Here is a 22,342-nt window from a genome sequence, read left to right as displayed (position 1 = left end):
GGGGCTTGTAAATCTGCCACGATGTCTTTAAAATACCGCATCTTTAACTGTGCTTGTTTCTTAGTCTTTTTATATAGCATGTTCCGGTTAAAAACTGCCTCTCATTTTTACCATGTAAACATCTTTTGTTTATTTGTACAAAAAAGTTAAAAAGTGCCAAAGAAATTGTTTGCATCATAGAAACTGCTGGACGCGTCTGGTAGAAAGTACATTTTCTCTTTTCATATATTTACAACTTCCGTATTTCGAAGACAGCTCCTATGTGTCGAACCTGATGATAAAACAATATTTTCTCGTCTCGTGGGATATAAATCCACTAAACGAAAACCCGTGTGAAAGAAACTACTTTTGTATACATTTCCTTCGTCCCTTTCTCATTCCTACACAGGTCTGGTGAATCGAGCCCCACTTGAACCTGTGAAATAACAATTATGGCTGTCGTTAGTCCTTTGTACATGCAATCCCGTGTTTGCGCACAAAAAGCATCTCGCAATCTTTAATATGCTTCTTGCTTAAAGATATTTAAGATCCGACCAGAAATGATGGTATCGTACGCAAACGGACCACGTATTGCATTAAAACTTGAGAATGAATATTATTTTTGGATAGTTTATGTAAACTATAAATAGACAGGGCATGCGTTGTCTCTCCCTGGTGCCGGAACTTAGTAATGTTTTGCTAAGTGAATGTTCAGGGGTTTTTTCCGCTAACGTTTAAAACTTTTTTTTAAAAGCGCACACACAATAGACACAATCAGAAACATTAGGCCATATCTTATTATGCAGATGCACGGCATTTTGGCGACGTAGCTAAACCAACTGTAAATCACGCCAAATAATGGTATTATATTCAGATACATAGATCAAATTCTGTCATTTACTTCGAAGGCCTGCACTGCAGTGCCTCCCCCCCCCCCCCCAAGCCTTGAACTGCTATCGGAAGACAGAAATGCCTTAGAAAGAAGTCACCATTAATGGAAAACCACGTGTGCGATGCCATATGTAGGTGCGCTGTGTAATTTATGCCGACTGAATTATGGTGGCAAAACAAGTCATAAAATCATGTTTGAACAATAACAGATTCAAATTACAGACGGGAAAATGAGTCAATGAATTCCAAAAGGTGCGAAAAGTGTGTGTCTTTATACACCTAATAAAAAAAGAATCTCGTGCACTGGAAAGTGTAACTCTCTTGCGCATCAGTGTAATGTCAGGAGTAGATGAAGGGACAGGTAGACAGGTAAGCTGCCTTGTGAACAGGGGAGGGCCGATACAGCGGCTCAGTGGGGGTGGGATAGAATGGGGGGACAAGTGAAAACACAGGGACAGCGAGGCCCTGGGAAAGTAACACTGGCTCGGTTTAACCTCCAGCGCTCTGACTCTGGGACCAAGAATTAGCGAATAGATCCGATGTGAGAATGGAAAGGGCAATTACAGGTGCACGGGACAGGGAAGAAGCGGTAGGAGTGATAACTAAAGCGCACAAAACATTGAAGAATAGGCGAGTGCTACACTGTACAAAAACTGCATACTGATAACTTTTGAAGAAGAAAAACAAGCAGTGGCGAGGCCAATAGGTCTGACATCACCCCAGCCCTTTGTCTTTGTCGCGGCTTGTTTTGCTTTGTCAGTTTCCTTGAATCTTTATCGTTGGGGGAAGCGGCAGCAATCTAAAAAAACGTAAATAGCAAAAATGTTTTGTGGTCTCAAAAAGCACACGGTTATAGTCCCCATCACTCAAGGAATCTACTTGGAGTGTGGACATGCTCCTTTTGAAAGGACAGAGTGCTGTCACTCACAGTGAAGCCAGCCAATGGCTGAAGGAGTTGGCTCGCTGCCCCATGCTTTATGCTGCTCTAGTGGGTGGAAGAAAAAGTTGAATGACACAATACCAGACCAATGGATGAAGAGAAGTGCCTGAGAGCCCCCTCTCTATATTATGCACATAATTAGGTGAAAAGGGCTGATTGACTTTCCTTATAAGGACATAACAGTGTAATTTGATGATAATTTAGAAATGATTTTAGTAACATCAAAATGCCTTCGCTAACCCCAGACCTAATAAGGGACTCAGAGAGGCAGAACAAGTAGTCACAGCTGACTGCAATATCCACATTTAGAAAGATGCAGCAAGATGGCTGTCTGATGATGGCTGTCTGATTTAAATGTTTGCTGCAGAGCTCTCTGTCCGACTTGTCATTCGTCGAGTCGATGTGATGGCGCGCAGGAACGTGGAACTGGGAGGGCAGGGCTGTTAGAATGGGTTAGAAGCCACTTTCCCCCTCTTTAGGCGTTGGGTCGAAGCAGGCCAGCACCAGAATGTGGCTGGTACCACATCTTTTTCCGATGCGCCCATCGCCGTTTTAAAAGGGCGAGGGGAGTACGTTTGGTTAGTGCGAGTATTTGGTGTGTTTTACTGTTTATGACACTGTCAGACTGAAATTTTGTTTACGGATTGGCTAAACTGGGTGGGGTGATTCAAGCGTATGATCACTGCATACCAGAGTGGATCAGACAGCATTTGAATTACAGTGCTCCCCAGCTGTGGTCTGGGCCTGTTGACTGGTCTGGGGGCAGCTGTGGTCTGGGCTGGTTGACTGGTCTGGGGGCAGCTGTGGTCTGGGCTTGTTGACTGGTCTGGGGGCAGCTGTGGTCTGGGCCGGTTGACTGGTTTGGGGGCAGCTGTGGTCTGGGCCGGTTGACTGGTCTGGGGGCAGCTGTGGTCTGGGCCGGTTCACTGGTCTTGGGCAGCTAAGGTCTGGGCAGGTTGACTGGTCTGGGGGCAGCTGTGATCTGGGCCGGTTGACTGGAATGGGGGCAGCTGTGGTCTGGGCCAGTTCACTGGTCTGGGGGCAGCTGTTGTCTGGGCCGGTTGACTGGTCTGGGAGCAGCTGAGGTCTGGGCCGGTTGACTGGTCTGGGGGCAGCCGTGGTCTGGGCTGGTTGACTGGTCTGGGGCAGCTGTGGTCTGGGCCAGTTGACTGGTCTGGGGGCAGCTGTGGTCTGGGCCAGTTGACTGGTCCGGGACAGCTGTGGTCTGGGAGGCTGACTGGTCTGGGGCAGCTATGGTCTGGGCCAATTCACTGGTCTTGGGGCAGCTAAGGTCTGGGCCGGTTGACTGGTCTGAGGCAGCTGTGGTGAGGGCCTGTTGACGGGTCTGGGGGCAGCTATGGTCTTGGCCAGTTGACTGGTCTGGGAACAGCTGTAGTCTGGGCCGGTTGACTGGTCTGGGCGCAGCTAAGGTCTGGGCCGATTGACTGGTCTGGGGGCAGCTGTGGTCTGGGCCAGTTCACTTGTCTGGGTTCAGCTGTGGTCTGGGCCAGTTCACAGGTCTGGGGGCAGCGGTGGTCTGGGCCAGTTGACTGGTCTGGGGGCAGCTGTGGTCTGGGCCAGTTGACTGGTCTGGGGGCAGCTGTGGTCTAGACAGGCCGTTTGTGCTGGCATGGGTCAGCAGTTAACACACCCTACAGCATTTAGACCTCGCAGTTGACAGCACCTGTAGCCCACCGGGTGGGCCCAATCCTTCTGGGCCAGAGGGTCCCAGTTGGGGCTGCTTGCTCGGGACTAGCAGTGCACATTGTTGGGCACTCAGCATTGCGAATATTTGGTTCACTCACCCGTAAGGGGGTGATGATGTGTGTAAACACACACAGACGGATTTATTAATATTAACGTTTGGCCTGCTCTGTGGTTAGTGTAAACACACCCTGACACAGTTATTAATCCTTTAAAATCGGTCTGCTCTCAGGGAGAGGAGGGGAGTGGTGGGACTTGTGTAAACACAATAGGGCACAGCACCAATGGAGAGGGTGGGCAGTACCCGAGATGTGGGCAGTGAGACCGACCACAGGTTGGAGGGATGTAGTCAAGTACCCCACTCTAGCCTTTGGCTTCATTTTACAGCTTTGGAGATGTGTTTCTTTTACATCTTCATGAACGCGAAAGAATACATTTGCTGCCTGTGTCCCTTCTTTTGCGCTTGTGGCGTAAATACTCGCCATGTCTTGGATCTATATAAACAGAAGGGTAGGGTGCACTATATTGAAAGCAATATAGTGTGTGGCAAGAAGTCGATAAGGGGGGTTCATATATCGCATGTCAATAATATAGTATCCATTACGTCCACCGACCACTGTACATTAAGGTATGAGTATAGTTACTGTTCTTACCTCCACCCAGTTAAGATCAGGGCATGCTTACCTGAAAAGATAGTCGTAGGTCGATATAATACTGCCAAACAAGCGGAACAAGTGCTTATTGTTAGGGTCGTCTGTCGCTGGTCCACCCATGCCAGCTTTTTGAGATAGCTGCATCACACAGATGTGCACGCAAGGGGTCCAGATGGGGGAAACACCTGGTTCACGCATGTCCTACACATCTGACGGGGATTAGCTGCAGCTGGACCAATTTTGAACAACCGTGTTTCAGTTGTAAGTTAAAACATTTTCCATTATAGACACAAGATGCAGAGGTGGCAGCTAGGGTGAAGACTTCTCTCCAGGCCATTACGGGCACTGTTTACAGTCCTGGACTTTTCTCCCACAAATCATTGCTTTCGGGTGTGTGTCTAAAAATGTCAGTGCAGGCAGAACAAGACTACAAAACCCAGAATACAATAGGCTATGACACAAAGTCCAGAACTGGAATCGATTTCTGTAATGACCTGGAAAGGGTAAGTCACCCCGGTGGAAACACATTCAGTAAACCATGATATGGGTGTCCTTATGATGAAAGGCGGAGACAGTCTAGTTAATATTTGTATTCTATAAGGAGGCCGGGGAGAGGGAGCAGTGAAAGCTATGCTCGCAAGAAAGGTAAACACGGACGTAAAAGACATGTTCGTGACCTATAGTGCTGCTCTTGCAGGAGAAAAAACGGAAAGGAGAGAAACCCGCCACGTGTGAGGTGGGAGCGACATCGACTTTTCAGGGGGCACAGATGCGAAGAGGCGCAGCTTAACAATGAATAATGTCAATAACTCAGGGCGATATTAAAAAGCATGGGCAGCGCTGGAAGATGGCTACCTGGGTCTTCTCTTGTCATCTGGCATCTCTATGATCTTAGACCATAGAGTTCGCAGGCTGTCGAGGGAGTGGCAAATACAGACACTATGCTAGAATGTTGGAGACTTCAGTGTGCAGAGAGAATGTGAGGCGCCCACAGATCACCAGTGCCTAGAAGCTCCCGGCTTTTAGCGTTATATAAATATCGCAAAAGAGCACTCGCAGTAGGGAACGATGACAAAACCAATAGAAATATTCATATGCCTTCTGATGGTTGGCAGGTATGTAGTTTTTGAAAAATAGTTTTTCCCCAAAATAATATAATTCCGATAAGGCAGTATCGACTGTATCGTTAATCTGACTCTTTCTCAATCTTGTCCTGTAAAACAACAACATGGCAAGAAGAAAAAAACGAGTATCGCTGAGCACTGCGAGAGAACACACTTGGAGGGCAAGATCCGTGCCCCCACTTTTGTTACCCACCCATGGCAAGTGGCTAGCCCTCAACCAACAAAACATGTAAAGGACTTGTGCGTTTGGACCAAATATGTAAAACTATGCATAAGTACTACTTCCACTAGTAAATTACAACAGGGACTCAAGTTATGACTTTTGATGCAAATAGTAAGATTGGTCGAAATAAACAGCAGGCGTTGGTTTTATTTACACGCTTCGTGAGTCTGGGCATCATAGCTTACCTCAGACACGTGCTGGGCAGCGCTGCCAGGCAGAATCCGACAGGAGGCTCGGTCCTCACTTCTGATGCCACCTGGGGAGAGAGGTACAAACACGTGTTTATTCCAACGTGATGTGCATAGGCTGAAGAGCAGGCGCCCTCCCGAGACGTGGATGCACGTGACCCCACGTCACTACGAGGGGCAAAGCGGTGCCCTAGGAAACTGACATAGCTCTTTAATTCTGTGTTCGAGCGTTCCAGTACCCTCTTATATGGGATGACGCGGACTTTGCACTAACCTGCGAGGTTTCCTTACTTGTAAACAGGCCTGGCATCCATCGTTCCCTTAAAAAATATTTCACATGAGAGTAAAGGCGAAAATTGCAACTACCCCCAAACAAAAAAAAATAAAACCCACAGCTGGCAACCACACACAAAGGGGTTAAGGGACGAGAGAGAGAGACATACAGAGAGAAAAATATAATGGTGTCCCACCGGGCCCTGGAACGTTAGTTTTATACATGGAAGTCTGTCAGATAGCTCAGCGAATGAAGTGCCCGCTGCAGATTCTAATTCGGGCAGCACTGGTGCCACCCCAGAGGTCACTATTTGTTTTTTTTTCATTATGTATTTATGGCATTTATCAAGCGCACTGTGGCCAGGCGGGTATTCTGGCACTAAACGGAACACTGTTGAGTTAGTCAATAGCACATTGAAGTTGTGCAGACGCCAAACGATGCACTATACAAATGCCACTTACTACTGTCTTGTTCAAAAATATAGATTTAGGGACAAACATGTTACCCTGTGTAAAATGTTTGGTTATTGTACTATTTTTCCTTTTTTTTTTTTTACCGCTGCCTTTATTTAAAATAACATTATTTCAACTATGGTAGGGATATGATGGGTAACTGGGGAGTGGGGGATGGGGGCACTGTGATAGCGAAATAAATGCAATAAAAAAGTCAGACAAGAGCAATACTTCTTTAAATCCTGCCTCACAGTGGCAGTAGTGTTTTTTTTATACTGATGTTTTTGTTATTTTCATAAGTAAAGCACTCAAGTAGACATATTTTTGCAATTGCAAAGAAACTGAATCATCTCCCTACCGTTAAATTCTCATCGAAGTTCTGTTTTGTGTTTGGAGTTCTCACGGTATGAGCTTTTGGACGCGGCCTCGCGCTGCAGCGCCCCGGGGTCCTAGAGTTGGCCATGGCACAGTCGTCTCGGCGCCTAAACAGGGCACAGGCGGCACCTTTCTGGGACGGGCACCGGGGCGGCTTCGCCATTCTGCGCGGCTTATATGAGCGCACCGACCCTGCGCAGGCGCTACTTCAGGTACATGGAATGTTTGTGTTACATACTAAGCGCTAGTGGGCGGCCGATAGTCCATCTTAGCGCTGCAGAGCGCAGCATCGTCACCCCCTCCATACAAATAATGCTAGGCAAGGGATCAGCCCACACATCAAGGTGGTCTTCGTCTGTCTGAAGCGCTGCCACCCCCTCTACAGTATCTCAGCTCGGAGACGTGCTCAGTCTGGAGACTTTACCCAAAATCATCTTAACAGAGCTTTTTCGAGCTTTTTCTGATGTTTCTACTCAGAAGCTCACATCCTTCATTAGATAAAGTGCCGCGTGTTACGTGCAGCCGAGGGTTTCAATAGCGCCTCTGGCACCAGGGGTGGGCAGAGGACGCAGGGAGCTTTGTTTTCTGCACCAAAACTGGTGTGTCAGATACTGTTCCTGGTGGGGGTGGGGGGGGGGGGACACTTGTGAAGGATAATAACAATGAGAAACGCGAGCCATGGGTGCAGCGAGAAGCCATGCATTCGAAAGAGCGGGATCATTTTATGGAGCAGAAAAACCGCCGTGGCCCGTCTTCGAACATACACAACGCCACGGTGACTTCTTCACATACGAAACGGCAGGGTCACTTCCTCGCGCAACAGACACAAAGCCGAGGTCATTATATCTCAGGCCGGCCTTTGCGCGTTTCATCTTCTAAATTTAACAGTTTCAGCAAAAGCGCGGAGATCCCCGTGAATGCCGCCGCGCTGACCCGGAATAAAAGAGGTCAGCCTGCTGCGGGGCCGGCCTGTTAATTGGAGACAGTCCGGTCCTGCCCGGTCCCCTGGTTTAACACTTCATGGCAGGGGTGTGTTTGGGGGGGGGGACACCCAGGTACCCCACGATATTTACACAAGAGTGCAGAGCTGTGCGCAAAGCCGGTGTGCCTACTGATAAACGCACGGGCTTCTGTGGGCTATGACTCCGGTGACCTTGTGGATTCCTTCACATTCCAAAGCAACGCGTCATTGAAAAGGGAAGATGACCGTCCAGGGAGAACTGAAGCCGGGCTTCGCGGACCGAAGTGGAACCATGCAGCCGACATGTTGCATTTGTGTTTATGTGACCCAATATGCGCGTGGTCTGCAGAGCAGCGCGCGCACTTCCGTGCCGAGTCTAAGTGGAGGAGCCGGGCAGGCTGCATTCTATGTCTCTGGTAAAATTCACTGGAATACCTGTTTTTTAAAAAAGTTGGGAAGTCAAAAGGCCTTTTTGGTACCAAAAATAAAGAACTGTCCCTAGAAATTCTGGGCAATTGTTCGACCTAGTTTGAACAAATTAAGACAATAAAAAAATAATAATAGAGGCGCACACACGAGCTAAATGCAATGTAATGACGAAAGCACGTCAGCTGTTGTTGGCTATTGCTATTATCATTTTTGTTACTAATATTGTTATTATATAGGTGTAGTTTCAGTTCTAACAATTATTTTATTATTGCAGTTTCAGTTGTAACAATTGCGTTCTGGAATGATAGAATTACAAATATACCAACCGCAAAAAAAAATTCTAATGTGTTCTGCGGTCATTTTCATCGAATATCTTTATTCGGTCCAGTTTAAGACCACACAAGCACATTTCAAAACACATAAAACAATTCACTCAAAAAGCACACATGAATACAAGCCGCAGTCCTGTCAGTGAATATAATCTCTACGCCTTGTTGAAACGGCCATTTACAAGCATTTTCCCCTGAATTTTCTTTGGACCAATGTGCTTTTGGACTTTGTGTTGCGCGCAGCAGGTGGGAAGAAACAGGCAAAATTCGCCAATTAAATAAAAACACCAACGACGGGGAAAATACCTCCCTGTGCGGAAAAAAACAGTTACACGAAACCAGCGGAATCGATTGGAATTTTTCTACGGGACATTTATTCTAAGTTCAAAATTAAATATGTCCTTACCCGATTCCAGCAGAATCAATTCGAAACTGGTCAAAAGGAATTTGTAACTGGGCGCAGGGCCGTGGGAGGAGGTTTCGCGAGCACGGACGTTTTGGGCATATCACCACATACATGATACATGTTCGAAGTCTGCACGAACACCCTGTGCTATGCTGCGTGTTTACAGACTAGTATCGGGTGAGTCATGGAAGGGCTGGTAGTGAGATGCATATGTATTCAGCAACAACATGCCTGTATTCAAAGAAGCACACACATTCCTGCTTACATGCATGCAGTAAACGTGTTTACAAACAAGCTAAACGCATGTATGCTTGTAAGAATAGATACACCCACATGCATGCATACATGCTTTCCAATACACATACATGCGCACAGACAAATTCACATACATGCACGCACATGCACTCTTGCGTGCATGCACTAAACACGTATAAACGAATATGTTAATAAAATGCCTTCCTTTGCACTCACATGCAGATATGATCCAAGGGACAAATACCCCGCACATACGAATTATACACGCATGCATGCTCATACAGTATATATGCACACACGTTCAGCCATTCTTGCATGCACACAAGTTGCACACGCGGGTGCAGGTCGTGACTCGGACACTTCAGTAAAGTCTGCTCCGCGAGAGAACAAACACCTCGCGCCCTCCCGGGCTCTCGGTTGCTCCTCTCCGGCTGTAATTGGGCTTCGTGTAAACATGTCTTTATCTCGGTTTTTACAAAGGGCCCTCGAGAGCTCTCTGAATCCACTGGCAATAAAACGGAACGGGTTTCAAACACAGGCCTCGGTGGCCGAGTAATTGAGAGCAGACCCCTCAGTGCACTGACATACGAGTGAAACCGAAGCCCCTCTGCCAAGATAAACCCGCCCGCAGAACCGCACCGTAAAGCTGAGAGAGTCCATCTGTCCGGGCGCGCTCCTCCCTCCCTCCCCTCGGTGCCGCAGTCCTGGGGCTGGGTCTGCGTCGTTGTGTGACCCTGGCCTGGCCCTGCGCCTTTGTGTGATCCTGGCCCTGCGCCTTTGTGTGACCCTGGCCCTGCGCCGTTGTGTGATCCTGGCCCTGCGCCTTTGTGTGACCCTGGCCCTGCGCCGTTGTGTGACCCTGGCCTGGCCCTGCGCCTTTGTGTGACCCTGGTCTGGCCCTGTGTCGTTGTGTGACCCTGGCCCTGCGCCGTTGTGTGACCCTGCGCCCTTGTGTGACCTGTGCCTCAACAGTTGTGCCCTTCCAGCCTCCCCAAGCAAGACCTGAGCCCCAGTGGCCCCTGGGGTTGGCCTGCGCCATGTTGTGCCCTGGACCGGGCCTGTGGCTTCTCTTCACCCTGGGCTGGGCTTGCACCGGGGTGTGAGCCTGGGTCTGAGCCGCTGCGCCCTGTGGGGCTGGACCGAAGCCACTGGACCCCCAGCTAACCCTCCGCAGTCATGTGACCCTGGCTGGGCTCGTCTGTGTGACCCTGAGCTGGCCATGCGACTCCGCGTGACCCTGGACTGGAACTGCGCCACTGTGTGACCCTGGGCTGGGCTTGCACCGTTGCGTGGCCCTATCTCTAGTTAAGTCTTCTGAAAGCCGTCATCTCTAACATCAGGCCTATTAGAAGAGATGGTGTGTGCCCGAGGAAAATATTTTATACGTCTCTGAACCAATCTAAATTCGGCACTCCGCAGTTTAGGTGCCCTATCAATTGTTCATGTTTCATAATAAATTCATAATTATATTTATTAGAGAGCTACAGGCAATAGGTTGAGTGAAGAATGCAAGACGGAAAAACAAAGGTTATTATAGAAAGAGAATAGAGAGAGAACCAGTAAGTGCATTGACTGTTTAAAATATTAAAGAGTTCCCAATGTTACGAAGCCTGAGTGAAAAGTGCAGGTGTGTTAGCGAAAGTCTGACCCTCTCTCACACATGCACATACTCTAAACATTCACGTATGTCGGAGCAGCAGTGGACTTTACTCTGGCACCTGCATTTCCACCGCACGTTCTACCATTAGTAGGGGCATCGAGGCGCTTTCTCAGTCTGGCTGCCTTTTCATATGATGGGCGTTTACACCGGCCTGCTGCACTTGGTTGTGTGTCTGTAACGGTAGTTGCTCTTTTATGCAGAAGTGCATTGAGTTTAACCCAATTCAAGAACTTTGTAGTGTGACAGGAGTCTGCTCCGGGACAAGGTGCAGTTGTTGCGAAGTCGCGACATCGTGGTCTGCGGCAGAAAAAGACAAATTTCTGGGGGGGGGGGGGGGGGGGGGGAGGGAAATCAAGACCCTTTTGTATTATTCACCTGAATGTCACAGCCCTGTGGAGCACGTGACAGTGTATGCGTGTGCGCACGCATTTGCAGGTGTGTGTCCGCGTGTGTGCCCCTGTGCCGCAGGGAATATTTGCAAATCGCTTTCTGTAATCCCACCTCTTGTAAAACATGCTTCAGTAACATTAACTGCTTTACTCGCTGCAGAAATGTAACGCTCAATTATGAGTCTTGTAATAATTGCGACATCGTGTCCATATCTTGGCCAGCCATCGCATCTCATTGCAGTGCATCCAGGGGCACGTGGTCGTGTGATCTATATGTGAGATTGATGTTCGGCACAGATCCAGCCATTGGGGGCGCAGCGCGGGCCACCGACCCGGGCAACAGTCCCATACGTGAAGCCCGCATGCTCTTCTCTGTAACCAAGTGTGCAAATTGGACAAATGGGGCCTTTTGGGGTCTAATTGAGCGTGAGAGAAGGAGCTGCCCCCGTTAATGAGGTCTGAGAGAGGTCCCTTTTCATGCCTTCAAGACCCCCCTTCTGTCCCTATAAAATCACCAATCACGTGATATCGCAGGATCGGTCGTGACAGGCGCGCGGAGCCCGGTATCAGGAATGTTAATTAGTGCGGCGATTGTTTTTCTCAATTGATTCACCACGGGGGTGTCTTTGAAGACACGGGGGCTTCACAGGTAGTGCACACAGGGGCACAGCCTCGCCTCTGAGATGCAGGCTTCACAAACCAGGTAAACACACCCAGTGCAACAGCCGCATGACGTATTACAACGGAGGTAAATTAATTGCAGGGTTATGTGATTGGGTCCAGGCGGCAGCTCCCATCCTTGCCTCGTTTACACAGCTGCCCGGTGTTCCGGCCCGCACAAGGCATGAGTCGGCCACCGCACCTCTGGCTGTGGTGCACATACAATGCCTCACACATGACTCAGTGTACACTATAGCAAGTTACATCTTCGCGTGCTGCACGTGAGAACAGCTCAGGTCTGTCAGTGTTGAACAATATGGCACTGTGTGGCACCTGACATCTCTCTACAAGTGGTGCACACTCGAACAGCTTAAATCTACCTTTAGCGCAATCTGAACGCCCTGCATCGGACAGTGTGCACACAAGAACACCTCACGTCTTTTACACTGAAATAGCTCACATCTGCCACTGGTGCACACCGGGACATCTCACATCTGAACGTGGTGCACAACTGCTACAGCCCACCTCTGCCTTTGGGGCATGTGATAACGATTCAACTCCGTTAGTGTTTACACTTGGAGCGACGTAAACACCACAACTCCTCATATCTACTCGTGGTGTAGACCGAGTAGTGCTAAAATACATCACATCTGCCCGTGGTGCATACAAGATAACTTCACGTCCTTCTGTGATGAACACCTCAACAACTCACGTCTGCCCGTTCTGCACTCCAGAGCACCACACACCTAACTGCCGTGCAGTCAGCAGCTCGCCTCTTCCCTGGTGCACGTCAGAGCACCGTACATCCACGCTTGTTGCACTCAGTGACACTTCAACTCTGCCCGGGGAGCACTCAGTAACAGCTCACTGTACATTGTAACACCTCACATTGGCCCATGGACCACTCACGCACATCTGCCAATCGTGCAAGCAAGAGCACCGCACATCCATCCACCCGTGGTGCACTCAGTAGCAGGTCACATGTACTCGTGACTGCGCGCTCACTCGGATCGCATCGGCTGAGGCGCATGTTGGAATAGTGACAACTGATTGCGTTTTGCACACACCGGCCTAGGATTACGGACACTCACTCGTCTCACTCACTCGTCTCACTTGAGGTCATTTGTCCACACACGGCTCCGACAACCCGCTGGTTACAAAAATGACACACCCACACATACCGTGGACACAGTTACACATAAATTGGGTTACTGAGGGTGACCATGCACACGCGGGGATCATATCAGAACATGGCTCGACCGTGGTCACTCACAGCCCACATCTTGGTGTGCACCGGACCTGCTCTCCCCGCCCAGGGTTATGAACGTGCATAGTTCACATCTGTCCACGCCGTGCACCCCGGAGGATCAGCTAAAACGTGCCCATGTTTTACGCACACCAACCCTCTCAACACACACAGGGACGCAGCTCACACCTGCCCTCAGTTACACACACCTGACCAGGGCTATACACATGAACACCATACATCGATTTGTTTGACAAACACACACGATGGTCGCTTTGTTGTGAATGATACACAATGCCTACGGTTAAGCACAAGGTTCCAGATGATATGCACGTTGAATTATGCGCTAAAAGTCTTACAAGGTGGGGTGAACAGACTCATACAGAGGGATTTCGGATGGGGCAAAACACAGAGAGACCTGACTGAAAACTTAAACTCGTGCACAGCCACCTCGGTTGGAAGCAATGGCCTCGCGCAGGGCACTGCCGGCACCCGCAGAATAATGCAGCAACCCACAGAGCTGGCCCCACGTCCCACATCCAACACACCCAGGCGGTCGCTGCAACGCGAGACCCCCTCACGTCGAGAAGGAGGGGTCGCCCCAGCAGCGGGGTTATCTTTAAAGTCAGCGTGGTAAAGCATGTCCATGTTTAGCAATAAGGATTGGACAGACTGAAATGCACCTGCTTTTGGCACCCCGTCGGGCACCGGAGCCAGTTCAACCCTGGGTCCTCATGAGTCCATCAGCAGCAGCGCCACCCCAGACGTCTTCAATGCGCTGAATTCACCACGGGAAGAATCCACAAAAAGCAAAGCAGCTTGCCAGCACTGCACGTGTGCAAAGCATCCCGCAGCCGGCATCAAGGCGCGTGCATAGAACAGAGGTCAACAGCGGCAGCCCCAGCAGAATAGCTTCACCTCCATCGCGAGGGCGTCACATATTTTACGCATCAACACATTCTTACAACCAATAGTTGTTCGAAATGTGACAAAGTAACGATTCCAAAAAAAGACACCTGATTTAAGAAAAACGTGCATTCCAAACATTTACATAGCATGAAAAATGGCGAATGCTATCCATCACCTTGGCCAAATCAATCAATCAATCAATCAATCTATCTATCTATCTATCTATCTATCTATCTATCTATCTATCTATCTATCTATCTATCTATCTATCTATCTATCTATCTATCTATCTATCTATCTATCTATCTATCTATCTATCTATCTATCTATCTATCTATCTATCTATCTATCTATCTATCTATCTATCTATCTATCTATCTATCTATCTATCTATCTATCTATCTATCTATCTATCTATCTATCTATCTATCTATCTATCTATCTATCTATCTATCTATCTATCTATCTATCTATCTATCTATCTATCTATCTATCTATCTATCTATCTACCATAGATAGATAGTCTCAGACTGTAAGCTCGGGGATGTGGGTGCCAGACAACGCTTATGCATGCACAATCATTTTTGAGGCATAATTATATATACAGTTTCGTGCACATACACCTCAGATTTCGACCTCCATGCAGATCTCTCCATTGCCCTAAGCCCCCACCCGGGGTCGTGCCTCCTGCTGCCCTCGTTAACCCTCCGGGTGCACGACGTCTTTACCTAGTGCTGGTGCCCACGGGTGGCCCCTCGGGGTGATCCGCGCTGTCCCAAGTGTGTGCTGCGGCTGGGGGCCCAGCAGCTCCGGGCATAGTCTGCGCCTGGTGCCTTCTGTCACTGCCCCGCTCTCCTCCCGGGGTCCCGCCGCCAGTCCAGTGCGCGCCTCAGTTCGCCTCAAACTACTCTGCACTCTGCAGGCCGCCGCCTCCTTATTTCAAGCACTGGAGCTCGGCGCATGCGCAGTCGCCGCCGGCCGGCCCTGCCCTGAGAGGGAGGAGGAGGAGGGCTGTGGAGAGCGCTCCCACACCTCCTCACTGCCCGTCACCTACCGCACTCTATTACAGAACCACTACAGTGACAACAAATAACACCCAGAAATAAACGGCACATGTTGCACACTTGGAAACTCTCGGGAGCTCTCAAGAGGCGGGCGCGCCCTCAGAAGACGCTGTGGAGCTTTTCCGCACTTCGCTGTCTATGACAGACGGAGCTCTGTCATGAGGGTCACCAGTGCTTACAATGGAAAAATTAAAGTGCAGGTACTCTGTGTCAGAGTACCTGATTGTTTCTGAGAAGTGTCGGTACTCTCCAATTAAAAGTATTACTTCTCTCTTGAGAAGTGCCGGCGCTCCCCCTCTCAAAATAAAAAAGTGCCGGTACTCAGTACCGGTCCATTTAAAGCAATGTTGCATGAGGAGTCTGGGGTCACAGCTTGCAGAAATAAAACCAAACAGGTCCTAATGCATGAGTGCCTGCTCTACTGGGCACTCAAGCGGCAGGTGCGTCCCTGCGGGGGTCGAATACACACCTCTCACTCCCAACCCCAAGCGGCCTCGGTGTCACGTGAGTCAATGACTGAGGAGAAAGTGCTCATCACAACACACAATAAACAAAAATACACACAGGGGCTGTTACATGCACGCCAACATAACAGGCCACCCAAGAGACTGGTGAGCCTCGGAGGGGTGAGGGTGGAGCGTGGCGATGGGTCAGTTACACACCTCCTGAATGCCCAACTCCCAGCAGCCTCTGTGTCATGGGAGTCCAGCGAGTGCTCCCAGCAAACACATATCAAGGCAGACTGCTATGCACAGGTGAACCCCGCAGAAACAAACAAGGCGGGCGCAGGAGGAGCCCCCCCCCCCCCCATTGAGCTCTTTCTCTGCTCCTACACACGGTGCCCTCCGCCCTTCTGCCCGGTGCCCTTCGGCCCACCCCTCAACCCTCAATGCCCCACTGCTCCGAATCGACCTTGGGTTGCGTCAAGTGATGCACATGTTACTGACCCTGTGACAGACACCGACTGACAATGGAGACAGAGACGGCTGCTTAAGAGGAAACATATTACACAGTTTAGAAAAAAGATGATAAACTGTTTAGCACAGAATAGGTATGTGTTTCCTATAAGCATCGCGGCCTAACAGCCTGAAGCCAGGCAGCGTCGTGGAGCTGCAGCGCTGCCACCAAAACCCACTTGGGCTGGGCTGCATTATATGCCCCTCCCAACACGGAGGGGGCGGGGGGGGGGGCGCTGCGCCTGTAAAACACTAGCTCAGACAGGGCTCTGCTGCTATCCGATTAAGAGATGGACCCGCAGATCGACCCCCGCCATCCCCCACCCCTCTAAGGGCGAATTCACGACCCCGCCAGCCCAGCCGCTGAGCGGGTGAAATGTGGCCACTAATTCGCTAGATTTGCTTCCACTGCGCCTTAATGCATCCCGGCCGCACCTAGGCGCTGGTGGCAAACTTTGCAGGGGCCGTAAAACAGTCCTTTGGATAAGCAGAGGCGCACAATCTGAAGTTAATCCTAGTTTTTTTCTCAAACATTTAGAAAAAAACCAAGGGTAAAATAAGCATCACAATTGCAGATAAATAAAGTCGACAAATGAAAGTCAAGCATTTGCTCCCATCAGAATCCTGCCCGGGAGGCCAAGCTGAAGAAACCGCGACCACCCGGCCGCCGCAGCCAGCAGGAGCAGCAAATAAACGGGGCGCTGCCACTATCATGATGTTAATAATAGATAATGAAAATAATGGGCACATTATTTGTATTACGATTCTATGTGTATTATTTGTATAATGGTTATTAATATTATTACTACTATTACAGTTATTGCCACCGACGGAATAATATAATAATCAGAAACGTAAAAATACTACTATTATAACTACTATTAATAAATGCTGGTTGTAATTCTAACACTACTACCAATCTACCATAACGCACACTACTGCTAAGAATAAATAGTCACCGAACTGATAAGGATTTGCTATATTAGTTCACATTCCTTTAAAGCAATGCTATTAACTCTGATAAAAAAAAGGGATATAGTGATTTACGTTATATTATATGATCAGCATTCCTTCCTCTTCTGCTTGTTACTCCTGTTGTTATTCGCTGCGAAGGGCCACCCGGGCCTCTAACACCGTGCCCGGGGCACCTGGAAGGAGGCAGTGTGTCTGCGCCCCGTGAGCGCTGGGCTCGGTACAGAATAGAGTGAGACGAACCAGTGGGCTCCACTCGTGAAACATTTCCTCTGCGTCTTTGTAAATAAGTTACCCGGACACTGGCGGGAGTTTGACCCATTCTCCGCCCCGTAGGGCCACCTCGCGCAGCCCACGCGCTGCCTCTCACCTCTCTGCAGCCGGGGCCGCGCGCCACCGCACGACGCAGCTGATGGTTCATCTCCCACTAACGCGTGCGCGAGATAAACAATGCAAGGTGTGTCCGGGTCAGGGTTCACGAGCACACTCCAGGGCCCTTGACCTACTGCCCCTTCGCGGCAGCACGGTGGAGGTGCGACGGGATGCGGGTACAGCAAGGGGGTACCGGCAGAAGGTGGCCGTGAAGTGGGCACAGCCGCCCAGAACTGGCAGCGAAGACGTCTCAGCCTTTTCACGAGACGGAAATGGGACAAGAGGGCCACGGATCTGAAAATGAGGCAGTCACTGTGTACAATGTAGCATTAACTATGTATATCCTGTTTGGTGTAAAATTCACGGTGTGTACTCTACATCGGAGATGCCACAGATGTGTTTTTGCCACTGGTCCTCCCTGTTAGCTCCGGGCACTCCTGGGAGTAGCCGTGCGCTCTACAAATACCCAGTAACATTAACAGTAATGCTTTGTGCATTCATTGTGTACTCTACAGCACAAGTATCTGCTGTATATTCACTGAGTGCTTTGTGCATTCATTGTGTACTCTACAGCACAAGTATCTGCTGTATATTCACTGAGTGTACGCTGCACCATCGATGCGTTCTGCCTACTCTGCAGCACATGCATGCTCTATATTCACTATGGGTACTCTGCAGCATGATTTTGCTTTCCCTATGTGCTCTCTCGGGCTGTGTGAGGTAGTTAACGTGTATTCTGCAGCATCAACACAGATAACTGTGCCATTCATTGTGTGTAGAGGTCGGTTGCTGTGTGCGCTGGAGCACTAATTCCTATGATGTTTTCACTATGTGCACTTCTGTTCACACTGCGAGGGCGGTCATGATGTACTCTGCATCACTAACGTCTGTTGTGCAGTCATTACGTGCTCTCTGTTCACAGGGTAGGTGGCCTGTCACCGGGCGCCATGACTGTACTCTGCTGCTCGGATACCTGTTATGCATTCATCTTGTGTATGAGGTCGGTCTCTCGGCATCACGAAGGTCTTTTTTGCACTCATGGGTGTTCTTTGGTCACACTGCACGGGTCGGTCATTAGTTACTCTGCATCATTAAGGTCTGTTGTGTATTCATTGTGTGTTCTCAATGCATATTCTATGAGGACGGGACGGTCACCGTGTACTCTGAGGCACCAATCAATGCTTGTTGTGCATTCACAGTATGCTCTGGTGGTGTCTTCTTCCGCTGTATGAGGGCGGTCACAGGCAGTGTACTCTGCTGCACTAAGGCCTGTTGTGTATTCACTGTGTGCTCCTGTGCTCTCTTCTCACACTGCATGAAGGTGGCTCTGTGTACCATGCTGCACTAAGGCGTTTTGTGCATTTGAGGGTGGCCACACAGTGTACTCTGCAGCAACAAGACCTGTTGTGCATTCACTGTGTGCTCTTGTGCTCTGTGATCCAATTGTATGAGGGCGGCCACAGTGTATTTGCCATCATCAGGGTCTGTTGTGCATTCAATGTGTTCTGCTGTGCTTTCTGCTTCCACTGTATGAGTGTGGTCACCGTGCACTCTGAGGCACTAATGGCTGTTGTGCATTCACTGTGTGCTCCTGTGCTCTCTTCTCCCACTGCATGAAGGTGGCTCTGTGTACCATGCTTCACTAAGGCGTTTTGTGCATTTAACTGTGTGCTCCCTGCTTCCATGGTATGAGGGTGGCCACACAGTGTACTCTGCAGCACCAATGCCTGTTGTGCACTCACTGTGTGCGCCTGTGCTCTCTATGAGGACTGTCACAGTGTATTCTGCATCATCAGGGTCTGTTGTGCATTCAATGTGTTCTGCTGTGCTTTCTGCTTCCACTGTATGAGTGCGGTCACCGTGCACTCTGAGGCACTAATGCCTGTTGTGCATTCACTGTGGGCTTCTGTGCTCTCTTCTCCCACTGTATGAGGGCGGCTCAATGTGCTATGCTGCACTAAGGCGTTTTATGCATTTAACTGTGTCCTCTGCTTCCACTGTATTAGGGTGGCCACGCAGTGTACTCTGCATCACCAGGGCCTGCTGTGCATTCACTGTGTGCGCCTGTGCTCTCTATGAGGGCTGTCACGCAGTGTACTCTGCATCACCAGGGCCTGCTGTGCATTCACTGTGTGCGCCTGTGCTCTCTATGAGGGCTGTCACGCAGTGTACTCTGCTGCACTAAGGTCTGTTGTGCATTCACTGTGTGATGTGTATCCCAATTTATGAGGGTGGCCACTGCTGCACTAAGGCCTGTTGTGAATCCAATGTGTGCTCTCTGCTCACACTGCATGAGGGTGGCCACTGTGTACTCCGCATCACAGTGGTCTGTTGTGCATTCGCCGTGTGCTCCTGTGCTCTCTGCTCCCACTGTATGAGGGCGGCCACAGTGTACTCTGCAGCACAAAGACCTGCTGTGCATTCCCTTCGTTATCTCTGTATGGCTGTGGCGCATACATTGCGTGTTCTCTGTGTTCTAGGGGGGGGGGGGGTCCTACTTTTCAGAGAAGGAGTGAGTTCATGTAGAGGGGGGAATGGCGAAAGGGACAAATGCAGACAGAATATACCAAGACACAGGTAGAAAGAAATCAAACGAAAGGTTAGACACGGAGAGGCCAAGATGGTAAATTGGAATGGGCCATACAGACGGAAACATAACACAACCACATATACCTACCTACACAGAAAATAGATAAGACAGGCGACCGATCTGCCGGGTGACAGGAAGATAGACGGCCATATAAATAGGCAGCCAGGCAGGCAGACAGATAGAGATGGATGGATGGATGAATGGATGGATGGATCGAACGTGAGGAGAGAGACACGAGGGTGGAGGTGGGAGGTAAACTGACAGGTTAACGCAATAACATAAAACAGAACTCAAAACAAAACACAAAATAACCACACGCAGAGTGCGCCCCAACAACGCACTTTATCAAACCACCCACGACTCTCTTTGGCTGCCCCTCGCCCTCTCCCGCGCACGCCGTGTACTTACAGGCGACACTATGTGCGGGTTGTAGGGGGGCTGGCCGAGCCCTGCGTGTCTCAGGCCGAAAGCTTCTCTGTCGTGACAGCTGCACGAGCCCCGGGGCCAGTGGTGGCCGCTTCTCCGTGGGTGTCTTCAGGGCTGGGGGCCTCGCCACACAGCCCCCACACCCACTCCCAGCCTGCAGCGTCGGTTGTGCACACCTGCACCGCACGCAGCGCCGGTGAACACGTCTCATTGTGCTTTGTGTCTCCGCTGGTTTGTACCTGCTGCTGCTGTCCCCTGCCAAATGTGCGCGCATGTGTCGGGGCAGTGCCTAGAGGCAGTCACACCTCACGGGGCGGAAAGATGACACCCCGAGGGAGGCAGAGGAGGCCTCCGCGGGGAGCTCCGAGCCCAGGACCTTCACACTCACTCTGTAATGAACCCCCAGCACTCGGCCTGGCCTGGGCGCGCCGCCATCGGATAGCGCCAATGACCAGGCAAATCAAAGCGGGGAGCTACAGATCATTAATAAACCCCCGGGAGCCGGCAATGAGAAGAGTTTCTAGATGACAGAAACCCGAGTCCGCGGCACAGGCTGTTTTCTTGGGACCTGCTCCTACCCGATTCACCACAGCATTCGGGCATCTCTGGGAAACCTCGCGATCCCTCAACACCTCACATCTCTCAAATGGTTGCCATTTTTCGCAGGCGGTTCATCATCGGTGATGTGCGGGCAGTAAATAACGCGCTGAACGCAAATGGAAAGATAATGTTAGTTAAAAGAACACTGACATTGCAACTCTCATCCGCCTGTGAGTCTCCCCTTTGTTGGATTTATCTTTTTCTTTCTTTCTTTCTTTCTTTCTTTCTTTCTTTCTTTCTTTCTTTCTTTCTTTCTTTCTTTCTTTCTTTCTTTCTTCCCCACCATCAACTTAGCTTTCCTCCTACATTGCTTGGTTCTTTAGTTTTCTTTCCTTACCTTACATTTCATTTCCTTTCCTTTATCCGCCTTTCTTCTTTCTGTCTTTCTTTTCCTTCCAGTCATCTACCTATGGTCCGTTCCGTTCCTTTCTTTTCCTTTCTTTTCCTTTCCTTTCTCCATTTCCCTCTTTTTCATAATGTATCACGCTTCAGTGTTTTTTTTGCATCTCTTCCTCAAGTTTTTCGTTCTTTGTTACTTTCTTGTTCTCTGCCCATTTCTTTTTCTTAGTGCTTTCCAGTATTTGTTCTCCACTTGTCTCTTTCTCGTCGGTTTCTTCATCCAATACCCGTGCTTGGTACATAATTAACTCGGTTTGATAAGAAGGATCAGCACATACATTTCCTTCTTTGTGGATTCTAAGTGGTTACTGTATTTATTCCCTTCTTTCTCATATCTATTTTCCAAGACTTGAGGAACATTTCATTATTTATAGAGGGCGGAGAACACCGAACTAAGTGACACGTGAACAGAGGTGAACTCATTTTTTTTGAATATTTACTAAGATAAAACATTTATTAACATTATCTCGATCTGCCCTTCACCCCTTATAGTTCACAATTACAAAGCTTCATGGCGAATAATATCACGAGACGTGCTTTAAATATATGTCGACAAAGCTGCACCACAAAACCATGTGCATATAACAGATACAATTCACCTTTAATTGATTATTGATCGAACACATATACCACCACCAAACAAGACAAACATATGAGTCTGTATTTTATAAATAACATTCACCTATAATAGCTAAAATGTTGTTTTCCACATGGGTGCATGACATTTATATTTCGGCAAAGGGTACAGTTCGTTTAAAAATAAATACCTAATAAATATATGTGCTAGAAATAGTCATTGTCTAATTTAAAGAATAAAAATCTGATTAAAAATTACACCACTTAGGCATCAAAATATATCCACGTATTTTTAAAATAGAACAAAGAAAAAAGGCTCGAGCAGTCCCTCTGTTTAACT

The 22,342-nt window shown here is 49.1% G+C and overlaps 1 protein-coding gene across 4 annotated transcripts in view; it reads right to left on the bottom strand.

Annotated features, from left to right (window-relative positions):
* The window catches only part of OSR1 (odd-skipped related transcription factor 1), a 35,213-nt gene extending 14,515 nt beyond the window's left edge, over positions 1-20,698 (bottom strand). Inside the window, exons 1-2 of one of the 4 annotated variants that reach the window (XM_085610633.1) lie at positions 20,410-20,698; positions 5,700-5,770 (exon numbers count right to left, since the gene is read on the bottom strand). In XM_085610633.1, coding sequence (XP_085466759.1) covers positions 5,700-5,770; positions 20,410-20,638 — 300 coding nt within the window. In that variant the 5' untranslated portion in view covers positions 20,639-20,698. Of the gene's footprint in view, positions 1-5,699; positions 5,771-14,775; positions 14,953-17,114; positions 17,136-20,409 lie in introns of those variants that run through there. The other 3 variants (XM_085610635.1, XM_085610634.1, XM_085610636.1) reach the window with 3 other exon arrangements.
* Between the last annotated feature and the right edge of the window lie 1,644 nt (positions 20,699-22,342).

Source organism: Triturus cristatus, chromosome 6 (assembly GCF_964204655.1).
Source record: "Triturus cristatus chromosome 6, aTriCri1.1, whole genome shotgun sequence".
Lineage (NCBI taxonomy): Eukaryota > Metazoa > Chordata > Amphibia > Caudata > Salamandridae > Triturus > Triturus cristatus.
Note: the sequence above shows the minus strand (reverse complement) of the source record. Positions and strands in the feature narration are given on the sequence as shown.